This window comes from Symphodus melops (assembly GCF_947650265.1).
Source record: "Symphodus melops genome assembly, chromosome: 4".
NCBI lineage: Eukaryota > Metazoa > Chordata > Actinopteri > Labriformes > Labridae > Symphodus > Symphodus melops.
Genome location: NC_136694.1, coordinates 30,911,991 through 30,929,923, shown reverse-complemented (window position 1 = coordinate 30,929,923; position 17,933 = coordinate 30,911,991). Strand labels below are relative to the sequence as shown.

At 45.6% G+C, this 17,933-nt stretch overlaps 1 protein-coding gene across 1 annotated transcript; it reads left to right on the top strand.

The window, feature by feature from the left end:
* Positions 1–12,633: 12,633 nt before the first annotated feature.
* On the top strand, positions 12,634–16,260 carry elf3 (E74-like factor 3 (ets domain transcription factor, epithelial-specific)). The gene is made up of 9 exons (XM_079342064.1): positions 12,634–12,754; positions 12,882–13,051; positions 13,642–13,875; positions 14,412–14,516; positions 14,603–14,743; positions 14,837–14,923; positions 15,011–15,130; positions 15,237–15,432; positions 15,606–16,260. Exons 2-9 carry the CDS (start codon positions 12,889–12,891, stop codon positions 15,709–15,711), a joined length of 1,152 nt encoding a protein of 383 aa, XP_079198190.1. The 5' UTR covers positions 12,634–12,754; positions 12,882–12,888; the 3' UTR covers positions 15,712–16,260.
* Positions 16,261–17,933: the final 1,673 nt, after the last annotated feature.

Below are 17,933 nucleotides of genomic sequence, written 5' to 3'. Positions count from 1 at the left end.
TTCCCCTATCCCTAACCCTAACCCTTCCCCTAACCCTAACCCTAACCCTAACCTTTCCCCTATCCCTAACCCTAACCCTAACCCTTCCCCTAACCCTAACCCTAACCCTTCCCCTATCCCTAACCCTAACCCTTCCCCTAACCCTAACCTCTAACCCCTAACCCTAACCCGATCCCAAACCCCAACCCTAACACGCCCGTGCCTCCAGCTCTCACGTACGAGACCTGCCTGACCCTCAAATTTCCACCTAATCTAAATAACAATAAATAATAAAACAATACTTACCATACCTGGAAAATAAACATTATTAACATAAATATACACCCTATTAACAATACTTACCTTTACCTGAAAAATAAATGTTAATTTACACCCTAAACAACAAAATACTCACGTCCATCTATAAAAACTACATAAACTCATCAAATACAAACACCAAAATTTGAAAAAAGCACATCAAAACAAACAACACATAGTCAAAAATTATTTACAACTACAATTTTAATAAAATATAATAAATATAACCACAAAAAACAATTATTAAAAATCCTGCTCTCCCATTGGCTGATATTCAAATTCAAATTCGAAGGATGCAGAGCAGGATTCTCTGACTGTGTGTCTGCGAGGGAGGGGCCTGAGCAGAGGTGCTGAGGGGAGATACACACGTCTCTCCTCACTCTCTCTTCGCCCTTCGAACAGAGCAGACGTCTCACTAGGAGCAGACACACACACACGTCAGTTAGAGAATATAGGAGAAATAGCTTTTATTTTGTTTTGTTTTAAACAGGCTGCCTGAAGAAGACCCAGATTCGGGTCGAAACGTTGCAACAAGCCTGTTATTTAGTTTATCTTTTTCACAACTCTTTTATTTTACAACCCAAATTGTGGTTTTATTTTATTTTCATTTTATTTTCAAAAAAAACAAAAAAAGACCAAAAAAAACAAAAATATATAGATTTAACCTAACACTTACCTGTTAAAACATGAGGGGATATAGTGAGGACGCTGGCTGGACCGAGGTTCGCTACCGCCGTGGCCGGCTTGACCACCGCGGAGAGGTGCGAGCCTGGGCTTACAGCCGCAGCAGACGTCACTCTCCCCCGTACGGCCGCTCACGCTCTGGCCCGGGACAGAGGCCCTCCTACGCCTCTGTTACCCGTGGCAGGCGTGGCGAAGGCTTTCGCCAAACCTTTGACCAAGGCTACAAGCCACAATTTTTGGAAACCCGGGCTCCTTACGGACCTAGAACAAACAACACAAATAAACACAAGCAGTTCACGAGAACACAGTACAACAACAAGTACGTGAACAGCAACAGAAATGCATACAACAACAGAAACACGTACAACAACAGAAACACGTACAACAACAGAAACACATACAACAACAGGAACACGTACGACAACAGGAACACATACAGCAACAGGAACACATACAACAACAGGAACACGTACAACAACACGAATAGGAACAATCAACAACAGCGTGGCGAGGAGGAACGGTCGGACGACCCCGACTTTGTTGGGAAGGTGCGTGTGATACACACCATCATTAAAACTGTCCACCACCTGAAAAACGTGTCGGCGGACGAACCTCCCTCTGCCATCGCCAAAATGGGACAGTCGCTGGCTGACAACATCAAGCCAGCGGCCCCCACTCCTCACACGCAGGCACTGATAGAGGGGAACGCTAAGAATTGGGCCTTCACCACGGTCCTGATTCTTAGAGACCACTATCAGGGGGTCATGGAGCAGGAGGTGGGGAAACTCACCCACATGTCTGCACACCACTGGCGGAGGCCCTTTGAGGTGGCTTCATCCTGGGCCCGCAGAAACCTGGGTCGCCGCCTGGAGGAGGACACATTAAAGCAGACAGAGGCTCTGTTAGTGGCTGGGGTCCCACAGACCACAGACACACACACACCCACACTCACACAAGCACCCACACACACACCCACACTACCAACCACACACACACCCACACTTCCAACCACACACACACAGACACCCACACTCACAGCTCCAGTCACACAAACACCCTCACCTGCACCAACAGCGACTCAAACAGAGTGCGTGCCCCCCACCCTCATCATCCCCCCCGTCCCCCTCACCGTGACCCCTCCTCGGGACAACGTCATGGTCGTGAGGGCGGACATTGTCCCTCAGCGCCCGACTATGGTGACCTCCGTGGCCACCATGACGGAGCCTGCCCGGGGAGACTGGTCCCCGGTGATGGGAGAGGACACCCCCCTCCCCCCTGCTCCTCAGGAGACCTCACCTAAGGCCCAGAGGACCACACGCACTCCAGCCAGGGTCGACAGACCACCAAACCCCTGTGTGTTCGAGGGCATGGACGAGGACATCAGTCCGAGTCCTGCCCTCATGCCACCTTCGGGCAGACTGAGGTCAGCTGTCCAGAAAAAGCTGAGTCTGGGGCCAAAAGCAGCGGCTCCTAAACAAACAGCACCCCCTAAAATAACACAAACACAAACACACACAGACAGCACTCCACAGACACCGACATGTAGACCAAGCAGACACATAAACACACGAAACAAGATGAAGGACTGGAACCTCAGTGTGACGAAAAAGTGGCTTATCATGGGAGACTCGAACGTCGCCAGAATCCCACCCTGCGACATCGAGGGGCTGCAGATTGACAGCTTCCCAGGGGCCACCTTCAGACACGCTGAGGCCATCCTCTCCAGGACCATCGTCTCCGCCACGGTGGAGAAGGTGATCCTGTCCTTCGGCCTGAACAACAGAGGCCAAAACATACAACAGACAACAATTAAACAAATGCAGGCAGCAGTGAGGGCTGCCACCAACAAATTTCCTCAGGCGGAGATATGGGTGCCCTTAATTAATTATTCTGGGGCCCTGCCTGTCTCGGAGATGGATGCCCTCCTCCGCCTGAACGAATACATACAAAAAAATCAAAAGTACATCCCCAAACTCCCCAACAGCTCCTTTAAAACAGTGGAGGACAAAATCCACTGGACGAAGGACACTGCTGGTCTCATGCTGCAGCATTGGGGCCAGCACTTAAACTAGAAATCCCCAGAAGCCTGCACGCACAGGAGGGGAGTAAAAACGTATTAGTTTTGGCCAAAAAATTCGAACCCACAACCCCACAATTGACCCTGCTTAACAGGGGCCTAAATTTTATTCCCACAAAGGGCAGCAATAAGAACCTCATAGAAAAAAGTAGATTTGACTTACAGCAATATCATAGACAATTAAAATTAGCTTCACACTTCCAACATAAACAACAAACAGAGCCCCCTAAATTCACCCCATCCTCCACATGGACGCCCCCTGCTGGCACACTACCGCCAGAGCTCACTGCCCTCATCACAGCTGATGTCAGTCATTTTGATCAGCACTTCAGACTCAGCCACAATGAGCCAAACCTCAGCCCTGAGGAGGTGGCTGCTCTGGAGGAGCTGAAAAATAATAAAAATATTGTTATCAAGCCAGCTGATAAGGGCAGTGTGGTGGTCATTATGGACAGGGAACAGTATCTGTGGGAGGGGTATAGACAGCTTAACGATAAAAAATATTATTCTAAATTAGAGAAACCTATTTATCCGGACACAATTAAATTAATAGAAAAAATTATAGACAATCTTTACATTAAAAAATTTATTAACTTCAAACAAAAGACTTACCTTATGGGCACACCTGAACCCAGGCCCAGGCTGTTCTATATGCTCCCTAAAATTCACAAGGATCCTGCGAAATGGAGTAGGCCGCACGAAATCCCTCCAGGCAGGCCTATTGTGTCGGACTGCAGCAGTGACACATACAACACGGCTGAATACATCGACTTCTTCCTGAACCCCCTGTCGACCAAACATGAGAGCTACATTAAGGACACATATCATTTCGTGGACATTATTAGGAGCCTTCAAATCCCGCAAAACGCCATGCTATTTACTATTGACATTGACAGCCTGTATACTAACATTGACACACAGGAGGGCATACAGGCTGTCAAAAACACGTTTTACAAATTTAAGGACAAAAAGAGACCAGATAAGGAACTAATTCAATTGTTAGAAATTAATTTGACCCGGAATGATTTTGTTTTTAATTCGGACTATTTCCTCCAAATCAAAGGCACAGCCATGGGGAAGAAATTTGCCCCGGCTTACGCCAACATTTTCATGGCTGAGTGGGAGACATCAGCCCTGGCCTCCTGCCAAAAGAAACCCCTCCATTACCTCAGATATCTGGACGATATCTGGGGTGTCTGGCCCCACTCAGAGGAGGATTTCCAAGTTTTTTTACAGACCCTGAACACCCACAACCAGTCCATCACCCTCAAATCCACCACCAGCTACACCTCGGTTGACTTCCTGGACACCACCACCTACAAGGGAGCGGGGTTCAGTGAAACAGGCAGGCTGGATGTGAGGGTATTTTTTAAGGAGACAGACACTCACGCTCTGCTCTTTAGAACCAGCCACCATCCCAAGCACACCTTTGCTGGGCTGGTGAAATCTCAGCTCCTGAGGTTTCATAGGATTTGTAGTGACAAAGGGGATTTTAAGCAGGCCACAAAAACGCTGTTCTCAGCTCTGGCCACTAGAGGGTACCCTCGCTCCTTTTTAAGGAAAAGTCTCAAGACTTTTCTGGAGAAAAGGCCAACACAGACCTCTCCAATCCTCCCCTTTGTCACTACATTTTCCCCGTCAACTGTGAAGCTTGTGAGGGTCATTAGGGGTCATTTCACCTCCTTTATGGCAGACACACAGGGGCTGCAGGAGAGGAGGATCATTGCAGCCTTTAGAAAAAATAGGAATCTCCAATCCTATCTAGTGAAGGCTAAACTGCCGTCTCTGTTGACCTCTGCACCCAGAGGTCACAGACAATTTTTCAAGCACCAGACATGGCTGCAAAACAAACACACAAAAACAATTTTTCACTGTCAGCTGCGGGGAAGCCCTCTCACCAGGAATTGTGTTTACCTGGTTACCTGTGCCACCTGTGGGGCAAAGTATGTTGGGGAGACAGGAAACACAATCCTGGTGAGGTTCACTCAGCACAGACATAATATTTTAAGGAAGAAGGAGACTCAGAGGCTGGTGGTGGGACACTACGTCCTCCACGGATGGGACGCGGTCCGTGTCTCTGTCCTGGAGGCCAACCCCAGATGGAGCGTGGCTCAGAGGCGGAGGTCCGAACGCCTCTGGATTATGAGGCTGGGCACGCGACATCCCCACGGCCTCAATGAGAAGTAGGGCATGGTCTCTCTGGGGAGCTGTGATGGCCAGCGCACTGGATCGGGTCCCCTATCCCTAACCCTAACCCCTAACCCTAACCCTAACCCTTCCCTAACCCTAACCCTAACCCTTCCCCTATCCCTAACCCTAACCCTTCCCCTATCCCTAACCCTAACCCTTCCCCTATCCCTAACCCTAACCCTTCCCCTAACCCTAACCCTAACCCTAACCTTTCCCCTATCCCTAACCCTAACCCTAACCCTTCCCCTAACCCTAACCCTAACCCTTCCCCTATCCCTAACCCTAACCCTTCCCCTAACCCTAACCTCTAACCCCTAACCCTAACCCGATCCCAAACCCCAACCCTAACCCTAACCCTAACCCTAACCCTACCCTAACCCTAACCCCTAACCCTAACCCTAACCCCTAACCCTAACCCTAACGATTTTGTTTTCAATTCGGACTATTTCCTCCAAATTAAGGGCACAGCCATGGGGAAGAAATTTGCCCCGGCGTACGCCAACATTTTCATGGCTGAGTGGGAGAGCCCTGGCCTCCTGTCAAAAGAAATCCCTCCATTACCTCAGATATTTGGATGATATCTGGGGTGTCTGGTCCCACTCGGAGGAGGATTTCAAAATCTTTTTACACACTCTCAACACCCACAACGAGTCGATCACACTAAAATCCACCACCAGCTACACCTCGGTCGATTTCCTGGACACCACCACCTACAAAGGAGCGGGGTTCAGGGAGACAGGCAGACTGGATGTGAGGGTGTTTTTTAAGGAGACAGACACTCACGCTCTGCTCTTTAAAACCAGCCACCATCCCAAACACACCTTTGCGGGGCTGGTGAAGTCTCAGCTCCTGAGATTCCACAGGATCTGTAGTGACAAAGGGGATTTTCTACAGGCCACAAAAACGCTGTTCTCAGCTCTGGCCACTAGAGGGTACCCTCGCTCCTTTTTAAGGAAAAGTCTCATGACTTTTCAGGAGAAAAGGCCTGTACAGACCTCTCCGATATTCCCCTTTGTCACTACATTTTCCCCGTCAACCGAGAGACTTGTTGGAGTAATTAAGAGTCATTTTACCTCCTTTATGGCAGGCACAAATGTGCTGCAGGAGAGGAGGATTATCGCAGCCTACAGGAAAAATAGGAACCTCCAGTACTACCTGGTAAAGGCAAAACTGCCGCCTCTGTTGACCTCTGCACCCAGAGGTCACGGGCTAATTTTTAAGTACCAGACATGGCTGCAAAACACTCAGACAAAAACAATTTTTCAGTGTCAGCTGCGGGGAAGCCCTCTCACCAGGAATTGTGTTTACCTGATTACCTGTGCCACCTGTGGGGCAAAGTATGTTGGGGAAACAGGGAACACAATCCTGGTGAGGTTCACCCAGCATCGACACAATATTTTAAAGAAAAAGGAGACTCAGAGGCTGGTGGTGGGACACTTTATCCTCCACGGGTGGGACTCGGTTCGAGTCTCTGTTCTCGAGGCCAACCCGAGATGGAGCGTGGCCCAGAGGCGGAGGTCTGAACGCCTCTGGATCATGAGGCTGGGCACGAGACACCCACAAGGCCTCAATGAGAGGTAGGGCATGGTCTCTCTGGGGAGCTGTGATGGCCAGCGCACTGGATCGGGTCCCCTATCCCCTTCCCCTATCCCTAACCCTAACCTTAACCCTTCCCCTAACCCTTCCCCTATCCCTAACCCTAACCCTAACCCTTCCCCTATCCCTAACCCTAACCCTAACCCTTCCCCTATCCCTAACCCTAACCCTAACCCGATCCCAAACCCCAACCCTAACCCTTCCCCTATCCCTAACCCTAACCCTAACCCGATCCCAAACCCCAACCCTAACCCTAACCCTAACCCTGTCCAGACGAGGCCTTGGTGTGTGGTGGGGTCGCGTGGGTCGCCCGGTGAGTCCATGGACCGTGCATATCAGGAGCTGCGTGGCAGCCCCTCCTGGTCCCTCTTTTACGCCTAACCCGATCCCAAACCCCAACCCTAACCCTTCCCCTATCCCTAACCCTTAACCCCTAACCCTAACCCGATCCCAAACCCCAACCCCAACCCTACCCCTTTACAATTTTACTAACCCATGTGTTTTTATGAGTGTGGTTTTAATTTACGTGAATTTAAGCACTTATTTTATTTATGCACTTTTTACATTTATTAATTAACCTTTTATCAATTTTAACACTTCTTTTATTTTGTAAAGACAATTATATCTAATTTATGCCAGGCCTTCAGTTCAGGGCACTTATAAATAGCATCTTTATTTTATCTTTTTTAAATTATTAATTTTATCTATTTAGATATATATTTAACCCTTCTACCCTTTTAGTACAATAAGAGTCATTGAGCTCCAGGGTGTTTTTATTGGAGGCCCTGGGACGGGGTAGGTTTTAACCAGCTACAGAGCTCCGCCGACCTCTCCTGCGCGGTGGTCCGGTTACCCTTTTTATTCAAAACCAAATTTTAGAGCGTCTTAAGAGGGTTTTAGTGAAAGCCTTTTGGTTTTTGAGGAGGGTTTTACTTGCAAATTCTGAAGTACTTATCAAAACCGTTGGTCCCCCCGAGAGCCTGTGCCCCCCGTAGTGTCGCGGGGGGCACAGGGCGCTGCGCTGTTACCCAGACCTAACCCTACCCCTAACCTTACCCCTTAAAAACAGGACACTAAAACACTGTTTTCAGCACTGACCACCAGAGGGTACTCCAACTCCTTTCTCAAAAAATCCTTCAAGACATTTCAGTAATCAATACATCACAAAGTGTCCTCCATGTCTCCCTTTGTAACTATTTTTTCTCCAGCAGCGATTGATCAAAGTCATCAAAAATAACCTCCAAAACATACTTGGAGAAACAAAGATTTTATGATGCTACAGGATCTTTGCAGCAGGAAAAAAAACACCAAGCTGAATGATTACCTGCTCAAAGCAAAACTCATATCCAATGTTGACCTCAAAACCTAGAGATCACGTGAAATGTTTTAAGCACAGCAAATACAACAAATGTGTTTTTAAAATGATCCATGTTAAATGTCCACAGTTCAAAAATTGTGTGTACCCAATCAGCTATGTATGATACAAGTTACAATATGTAGGTGAGATAGGTAACACCTATCTAACATGATTCACCCAGCACAGGTACAACATCACAAGGAGGAAGGACGTTCACCATCCTTAGTGAAACCTTTTAGTCAGCATGGATTGGAAGCCTTACGAGCCACAGTACTGGACTAATTCCAAGTGGATTGTAGCACAGAGACGGAGAGGTGAGAGAATGTGGATCTCCAGGCCTGACATGATGCACCCCAGGGGCTTGAATGAGCGGAAGGCCTGCTTCATGGGAGACAGTGATGAATCCTGACATTGGTTTCTGGGAGATGGATTTACAAGTTTTAGGGTCTATCCTTAACACAAACCATACTTTAACCCTGCCCTAAAATGAGCAGAGAGTCGGGGTATTTTTTCTCCACATCTGCCATTTGGTCAGCCAGGTGCTATAATGCCTCAGTTACACATGCCTGAGTCAAGATGTAAACACTGACCATAACAAATGAGGAGAAATCCCTTGGTGAATAAAATGGTTTACAGTTTATAAAAAAACTCTCCAGATTTGGGCTACACGTCTGCTTCAACACTGTGACATCTGTGCACCAACCTTGGTTTATGTAGAAGCATCTTCTCTCTCTACACTAACCCGTATTCTCACTCATTCCAGCGATTTCAATGCACACACAGAAACACGCATTCTGTGGAAAGCCCCTACATTTAGCAACAGTGTAGAAGAGTAATGATGGGTGGAGAAAGACACAGAATGAATTACAAGTGATGAAACAGTTTGCCTGTTATTTTCCAGACCATTAAAGCTGGAGTCTGTCAGAGAGTCAAAACTTGTAGAGCTGCATTCCTCAGCCAAATTTCCCCGACGCGCTGTGGAAACTGGGCGTGACGTGTTGTGAAATTTAGGAGAAAACGTGTGGCAGCTCATTACTTGCTCAAACACATTCCAGAGGCCAACTCTGAATGGGTTTATAGGAAAAATGTTTACCGTCATCACCATCTCCCCACGCCTACTTGTTCACCTTTGTCTTGTTGGCATCAGGAGGAGAGGAGGAACGGGTATTGGAAGAGGTTCAACAATCACTAATCCAAGATGTCAAACAATAATATTAAACAAGTATTTGATCAATCAATTTTGATTGAAAACGGAATCCAAGTGAGACCTATTAAGATAAATCAGGGAAGTGAAAATAGTTGACAACATAATTTTTCAACACATAAACATACAACTTAAGCTACCCTAACCCTGACTCATTTTTTTTAATAACCATAGTTAGGGCTGGCGCATTTATAGACCAGCTCCTATATGTTCTGATATAGTCTCAGACTACAGGGGGATATGGCACCTGGAGCTCTGATCTCTCTCTCTCTATGTGAGATCATATTACTGCATGTTGCTGTCTGTAAATCTCAGTTACTAACCTGTCTTTTCCTGGGAGCTCCTGAGCTTTCCTAGGTTCCTCTGGATCTTTGGTGGAAAGTCTGCCTGAACAACTGAACAACCGCTCCTCATCCTTTTCACTGCATCTAATCCCATCTCCCAAACCTCCATGATGGATTAAGCTGGTTTCTTAATATAGCAATAAGTAAGGTCTTTTATCTGTTTTTGTAAACATGACAATGAGCATGGTCTTTTTACCTGCTCTTTGAAGCCTGGTCAGAGAAGATATCAGGTGTGATGTGGATGAAAAAACAGTAAGGTCTTTTACCTTAAGTGTCTTGAGATAACACTTGTTATGAATTGACATTATAAAAACAAAGATTGATTGAACGTGTTGTCAAATGCAGAAGACTGGGCAAATTAAAAGAGAACTTTTTTTTCCTGATTTTTCCATGTATATTTTGTATTTTCACATGATACAGTAAATGGCAGCTAATATTTCATATTTTGTTATCTTGCAGTAATGTCCTGTTGCAAAAAAAAGCCTTTAATGCAGCTATTCTGTCTCTGTCTGCTTTTTTTCCATAAACACTACATGCATTATGTAAAGCTACACTGAGATGGGTCATTCATGTTTTTATTGAATTCCTACAGCAAAGAAAAAACATGGATGCATTTACAAACAAAACAGAAATGTAGAGAGACTTTAAGCGTCACCCTTTTGATCAGTACAATATACTGTCTATTGTATAAGGGCCTGACACATGTCAAATAATGCAGCTTCAGATCTTAATTTTATTATCACATTGTGCTGTGATTGGCTAAATGTTCAGTGACATGATTGCAGAGTTTTGGTGGACATAGTGTATTATTCTATTTTGAAAATTACAGTTGGAGTTTAATAGGAAAAGGACCGCGACGCCACATGGCACAGCTGGGACCCCACCCTGTAGCCAGGCTTGGGGTTGGGGCCCATAGAAAAGCGCCTGCTCCGACTGGGGACTCCATTGTTCTGTTGGGGGACGATCACATGGGCAAGGACAGTATTGGGGTGATTGGGATGAACGGCCTCATTGATCTGAAACCGAGCTGTGTTCTCGTGTTCGACTTCTGTGCTAGTCACACGTTTCTTTTTTAAACCTATTTATCCCCATGGGGACAATTAGCACACCAAGCGGTCGACCGCAGGAACAGCGACCCGCATACACCCTGATGGAGCAGGGGAAGCAATTCAGGGTTATGTGTCTTGCCCAAGGACACATTGGGCTTGCAGGAGCTGGGGATCGAACCCTCGACCTTCCGGTTTGAGAGATGATGACTCTACCCACTGAGCCAGAGCTTTGTCCATAACTAACACCATGTGTGAGCACAAGGGTGTCCATAGGTGCACGTGGCACCAGGACACCCCAGGCCAGAGGTCGATGATAGCCTTCGTGGTCATGTTTTCTGACCTCTGGCCGTGTGTCTCAGGTACTCGGGTGAAGAGAGGGGCCGAGCTGTCAACTGATCACCACCTGGGGTAAAGCAGTAATCGCAAAATGAAAGTAAACAATCATGGAGATCTTGCTTGCTGCACTCGCTTTCCTGGTATTGGAAATTTTGAGCAACAATTACATCTGCTTAGTATAGGTACAAAAATATTCCATTGAGTAAAAAATGTCAGCCTATGTGTGGGCAATCAATCAGTGTTATAATGAATATAGCTGAGGTTATAAATGGAGGGTTAGGGTTGGAGGAGGATCAGACTGCTGGGTAAAAACAACACAAAGTGAAGCGCCAGAAAAACGTTGCTGCAGCTCTTGTTATGTTCATAGTCTGTGTGATTTAAACATATTGAATAAGAAATAAAAAGAGCGATGAAACACTCGTGAAAGATGATTACCTCTGCATCTTCTCAGCCGCAATGGATACGCATGTCAGGGCAAACGATCCAACTGACCGGATTATTCATCCTCCTATACAGTGAGATCGCTTCTTCTTTATTATTTTTGATTCTGGCATAGCTGTGATCGATCGACTACATTTGTTGGTTACTTGAGCTAAAAAATAAAGATTGATTGATTGATTGATTGATTGACATTAACAAGGACTCATGAACAAGAGGAATGAGCTTCTCCCTGCCAACCAGTCAGCTTCATAAGGTCAGAGCGTAACCTGTGCAGCCTCCGGGGGCAGCAATGAGTCCATGAAGGTGGACTTTAACTCAGTGTGCAACCTGACACCTTTTAAATGCTGTGTGTGTGTATGTGTGTGTGTGTGTGTGTGTGTGTGTGTGTGTGTGTATGTGTGTGTGAGTGTGTGCCCTGGAGTCTGTCTTACGGTTTACTTTCCATCAACAATAGTCCCAACAATCCTTTGACTGACCTTTGACCTACCGAATGCATGTGTGGCTCTAAGAGCTCAGACTTCTGCTACATATACATATGTAATAAATATAGTTTTAACTGCTTCATAAGAATGCTGTTTGTAAATGAAAACGTTTAGTCATGTAGTCGTCTTTCTGCTGTTGTCACCATATTCAGTTATTTTTAGAAATCCCGACAAATGTCCCTCCCCCTTTTTAACAGTGACAGGTGTTTTATTGTTTCAGTAGAGAACAGTATAATCATGACTCATAATGACTGACAACATGTCTGACTCTTTTGGATTATTAAAGATCATATACAGAACAAACTGCTCCATATACATAAACCTCTACAGTCTTTGCAGGAATGATGAGATCCATCTAAAGGTTAAACTATATTAAATATGAAGGTGTGTAAGAGGTGAAGAGCAGGCTGGTTCGTTTTGTTCATTGAGTTCTCGGGAAAATGGAGGAGGGCTGGAGGTGTGGCCATCTTCAGGTGGAATTCCCCTGAACTCACCTGAGCTGCCCCCCCCTCCCTCCCTTCCGTCTTTTACAGGAGTATAAAGCTCTGCTGGTGTTAAAAGCAGCAACAGGTGTATCTTTGAGTTACATACACAAGAGAAGGAGATTAATCTGCAGGCGCTGACACTAAGGATTCACACTGCTCTTTGTGTTGTAGCCTCTTTTTCTGCCTCATACTGTGGCTCATGCTGTTATCAGGTAAAACATGTTTATTTTTATTTATATGAACACAAAGAAGTCTAAAGCCGCTCTGACAGACTGACAAACATTTCGTAGAAAGGATCTTCCTCTCCTTCATAGTTTGTGTGAATTTTTCTGTTCTCAGAGTCTCCATGTCGTCACCGTGCCTCAGCAGCGTCCTGACCTGTGCCAACCTCGCCATGTACCAGACAGGTGACATCCTTCTGCAGCAGACCAGTGTGCTGCCCACTAACACCACCATACAGACCAGTAACACCACCATGCAGACCAATAACTCAGCCTACACCTCCAGAGGTAAGAGAAACCTTACTGATGCTTTTTTAATGGCAGCATTCATATCATCATAACTGAACACAACACATGTGACTCTTGGGTCTGTGTGTGTCTCCTCATTTCAGTTCCATATGTAATATTGAATCTGGAATCCATTCTGACTTGAATCCAGTCTGAGTTTCGTGTTAGTTTCACTTGAAGACTAATCCCACAGTAAACATGATCCTTTATTTTGGAACAACAACGTCACCATTAGAGCGCTTTTCTTTGACCTCATTCAGTCTCTGTGGGTTCAATCATTGACCAGCCAGCTAAACGTTAACTCAGTTTAACGGTCAAACTGAAGAATGCAGCCACCTCATCAAACAGATCCGGCTTTGTTCGTCTCACCTCAGAGACACAAACACACACAGGTTGAGGAGTTTCAGTCTTCATCACACGGAGCTGGACATGTTCACATGTTGAAGTCAATGTGAAAAAAACCCCAAGAAGAATTGCACATGAAGCCGTCTGCAGTTCATTAGAAAATATTTTAATATGTAGAATTTGTATGTATCTGTCTGCAGCTCAGACTGATGGTCTACAAACACACCTCTGTCCTCTGTATGCAGGTCTATCATACGGACACCTTAGTCCTCACTGCTGGTCCACAGAGAACGTTCTGGACTGGATCAGCGACCATGTAGAGACTTCAAAGTTTGATGCCCGGAGCCTGAGTCTGGCCTGCTGCACCATTGATGGCCCAACCCTCTGCCAGATGTCTCGGGACCAGATGGTTTCAGTGTTCGGCTCGCAGCTTGGACTACAACTGCACCAGAGTCTGCAGGAACACAAGACCAAATATGGTACAACTACCAGCATATGAATTCATTATGATCGCAAACACCAAATGTTCCAGGTCGTGTCCCAGAACTGCATCCCACACACACACACACACACACACACACACACACACACACACACACACACCTTCATCCAGCCGCACTGTCTCTAACTCTATATCATATTTTATATTTTTTAATTGGCTTTATATTTTAAATTGTTCTATTGAGGTTGTCAGCAGAAGCTCTGCTGATTTTCTTTTCTATTTTGTAATTGTGTTTTTTTTTACCAGAACACCAATTTAAATCCCTCCTGTGTGTAAATGTACTGGGTGATAAAAAATGATTCTGATCTGATGTGAGCAATGGTCTCAGGGTTTGGGTTAGACATTAAACATTATCAGCCAGGTGAAAGGTTAAACAGAGTGTGCATTGTTCATAATAATTAAATATTTGCATACACTGAGTTTAGTTCACAGCTACTTCTTTGCTGTTAGTATTTTCACTTAAGTTTCTCAACAGAAACTAATTTAAAACTTTTACTTATTTGGATCCCCAAGAGATGCAGAGTATCTCAGGACCAGAACTGAACGAGACCTGTGCACTGCTGGACCACTTCCTGGACAACCTCAACTTCCCTCTGCTTAGCACCATCAGAATCGGGGGTATGTATGCTAACTAGCAAAGGCAATGTATTAACTAGAATGAAGTGGATTCTGCAGGCTAACCCTGCTCTGTGTCCCACCATCAGCTGAAGGGGACGTCGGCAGGAGGGACTTTGACTTCAGAGACGACTGCGATCTGAGTGCTCTGACTTTGGAGACACCGTGGGCGGACTCGGAGTATCTGTCTGACAATCAGTCTGACAGCGAGTTCAGCTCCTCCTCCAACAGTCAGTATTTTTTTCTTCATTTTCTTGAACTGAATCCAAACTTCATGTCACTATTTCTTATATTTTCTGTCCTTTTAATCCCCTCCTCTTCAGGTGGCATGTTTGGCTTCTCTAACATGGACTCTCCAGAGTCCGGCAGCGGTGAATCAGACCCGGAATTCTCCTACCCCCTTATCTCCAGTGAGTAAACAGGAGGAGTCTAAATGAGGTTATTAGGGTTCTTTAGGTCTCAGTTTCATATCTGACACATTTCTGTTGTTTTGACAGAGGCTAACATCAAAACAGAGAAAGGAGACAGTCGCGTGAAACGGCCACGGGGTCGACCTCCTAAAGTGAGCAGAGAGCATGGCAGCAGCTTTTATGAGAACCCAAAGAAGAACAAACATGGTGAGAGACATTCATTGTGTAACACACTTTATATAAAGCAGAGTTTCAAACACCTCTGTACCTTTATCAGCCCACAGATATATAACTGTCTAATATATGTGTGCAGCTCCTCGAGGCACTCACCTGTGGGAGTTCATCAGAGACATCCTCATCCACCCGGAGAGGAACCAGGGCCTGATGAAGTGGGAGGACCGCCGAGAAGGGGTCTTCAAGTTTCTCAAGTCTGAAGCCGTGGCTCAGATGTGGGGTCAGAAGAAGAAGAACAGCAGCATGACATACGAGAAGCTCAGCCGGGCCATGAGGTGAGTTCATGTTTCTGATAAAGAAGAAGTGCAGATTTCTACATTCTTCATCTTTGACGCAGAAAACCTCACAGATTGATAAGATTAGATTATTCAGAAACCTAAGGCAGGGAAGATAGTGTCACACTTTGTGTCTTAAACCAGAACTAACTAACCCCCCCCCCCCCCCCCAGGTATTACTATAAAAGGAACATCCTGGAGCGGGTCGACGGCAGGAGGCTCGTTTATAAATTTGGAGAGAACTCAAGCGGCTGGAAGATGGAGGAGATCGGCATGTGAAAGATTGAACAAGAAGAAGAAGAAATCCTTGTGTGATCTGAAAACAGAAAACGTTGTTTAAGACACAAACTTCCTGTCAGAGGGAAGGTGTTACAGAAAATGTAAGCCAGTGTTTTTGGCTCTAGTAGGTTTTATGAACCAATATTAATGTTGAAATGTTGTTTGATTTGAATCCCTGCAGAAACAGGAAGGGACATTGTTTTGTGACAGACAGGGCGATTCAAAACAAATGTTTTATTTGTACAGAAATCTCTCTGCTGTTTGAATGATTCCTCGGTCTGTTCCAGTTTACAGGCTTTGACCATGAAATGATCTTTTTCTACTTTTACACAGCATGGAAATATGTTTTTTATCTTCTGGGAAACTGAAGGAGAGAGATGAATGTCTGCGTCACATTGATTCAGTTACAATTTGCACTACATGTCTTCAAGTGTCAGTTATTATAAAATGTATCTACAATGATAATAAACTTCATCACCTTTGGTTTGAATCATTGATCTGTTTGAAGGGAATCTTCAAGGTGTGTGGAAGAAATCTGAAAATACTTTGTGTTCTTATGGAAATATTTCCTGTTACTTTTGAAGCTCAGTGCATCATATAGGTGTAACTTAATTACATAGCAGTCACTCATTAAAGGAGAAGGGTTAGCAGATAGAGAACAGCGTCACAAAGGTTCTACCACTCATTATATTTAATAATAATGTTATGAATAACAGACTTTAGACTTTTGTCTTATTGTCCCAGAGGGGACATTCTTTTTCACCAACATGGTGCAGTTTTAAGGGCAGACACAGGGACATACATGTGGGACAACAGGACATACATGTGGGACAACAGGACATACATGTGGGACAACAGGACATACATGTGGGGCAACAGGACATACATGTGGGACAACAGGACATACATGTGGGATAACACTACATACATGTGGGACAACAGGACATACATGTGGGACAACAGGACATACATGTGGGGCAACAGGACATACAGTGCATATTTTTATGGGGGACAACAGGACATACAGTGCATATGGTTATGGGGGGACAACAGGACATACATGTGGGACAACAGGACATACATGTGGGGCAACAGGACATACAGTGCATATTTTTATGGGGGACAACAGGACATACAGTGCATATGGTTATGGGGGGACAACAGGACATACATGTGGGACACCAGGACATACATGTGGGACAACAGGACATACATGTGGGACAACAGGACATACATGTGGGGCAACAGGACATACATGTGGGGCAACAGGACATACATGTGGGATAACACTACATACATGTGGGACAACAGGACATACATGTGGGGCAACAGGACATACAGTGCATATTTTTATGGGGGACAACAGGACATACATGTGGGACACCAGGACATACATGTGGGACAACAGGACATACATGTGGGACAACAGGACATACATGTGGGACAACAGGACATACATGTGGGACAACAGGACATACAGTGCATATTTTTATGGGGGACAACAGGACATACAGTGCATATTTTTATGGGGGACAACAGGACATACAGTGCATATGGTTATGGGGGGACAACAGGACATACAGAGACAGGACAGACAGTGCGTATGGTTATGGGGGGACCGGGGATCTGGACTGAGGTGGATTCTTATTGAGGGCTGAGATGACTGTAGGCACCAGGCTTCTGGCCCTCCTGCACAACAGGGACCTGTCCCTGCGTCCAGAGGACATGATGGTGGCAGCTGATTGGTTGGTGGTGTCCAGTGCTGTTGTGTGTGCGATGCGTGTGATGGCCTTTGAGTTCTGACAGGGTGGGAGCGGGGAGAGCGATTAGTTTGGCTGCAGTGTTTGTGACCCGGGTGAGTTTGGTGTTTGACTGTGAGCAGGTTGAAGAAGGTTAATATTATTATTCTTTATATTTAAAAGTCAAACACCCAGGACTGAATCCTGCTGGTCTGACATGAAACCCATCGGGGGGGGGGTTCTTAAAGGACGTGAGATTGATTTTATTAACGCATCTTAAAGTGACAGACCTAAATAAACATGAAACCTGACCTGACCACTGTGGTGCCACTCAAACCAGTAAGACCAGCTCAGTGAGGTGGTTTCACAGGATGCCAGTGTTGCACAGCACCTTTTAGCTGGCACACAAAAGGTAACTGCACACCTGAGGGACTTATGTAACCTGACACCTGAACACCTTTAAATGAACCATGTAGTATCAGC

Coding starts and splice junctions, on each gene's coding strand:
- elf3 (XM_079342064.1), top strand. CDS start 12,889: ATGTCGTCACCGTGCCTCAGCAGCGTCCTGACCTGTGCCAACCTCGCC. Junction 13,052..13,641: donor CTCAGCCTACACCTCCAGAG/GTAAGAGAAACC, acceptor CTCTGTATGCAG/GTCTATCATACGGACACCTT. Junction 14,924..15,010: donor CTCCTACCCCCTTATCTCCA/GTGAGTAAACAG, acceptor TTGTTTTGACAG/AGGCTAACATCAAAACAGAG.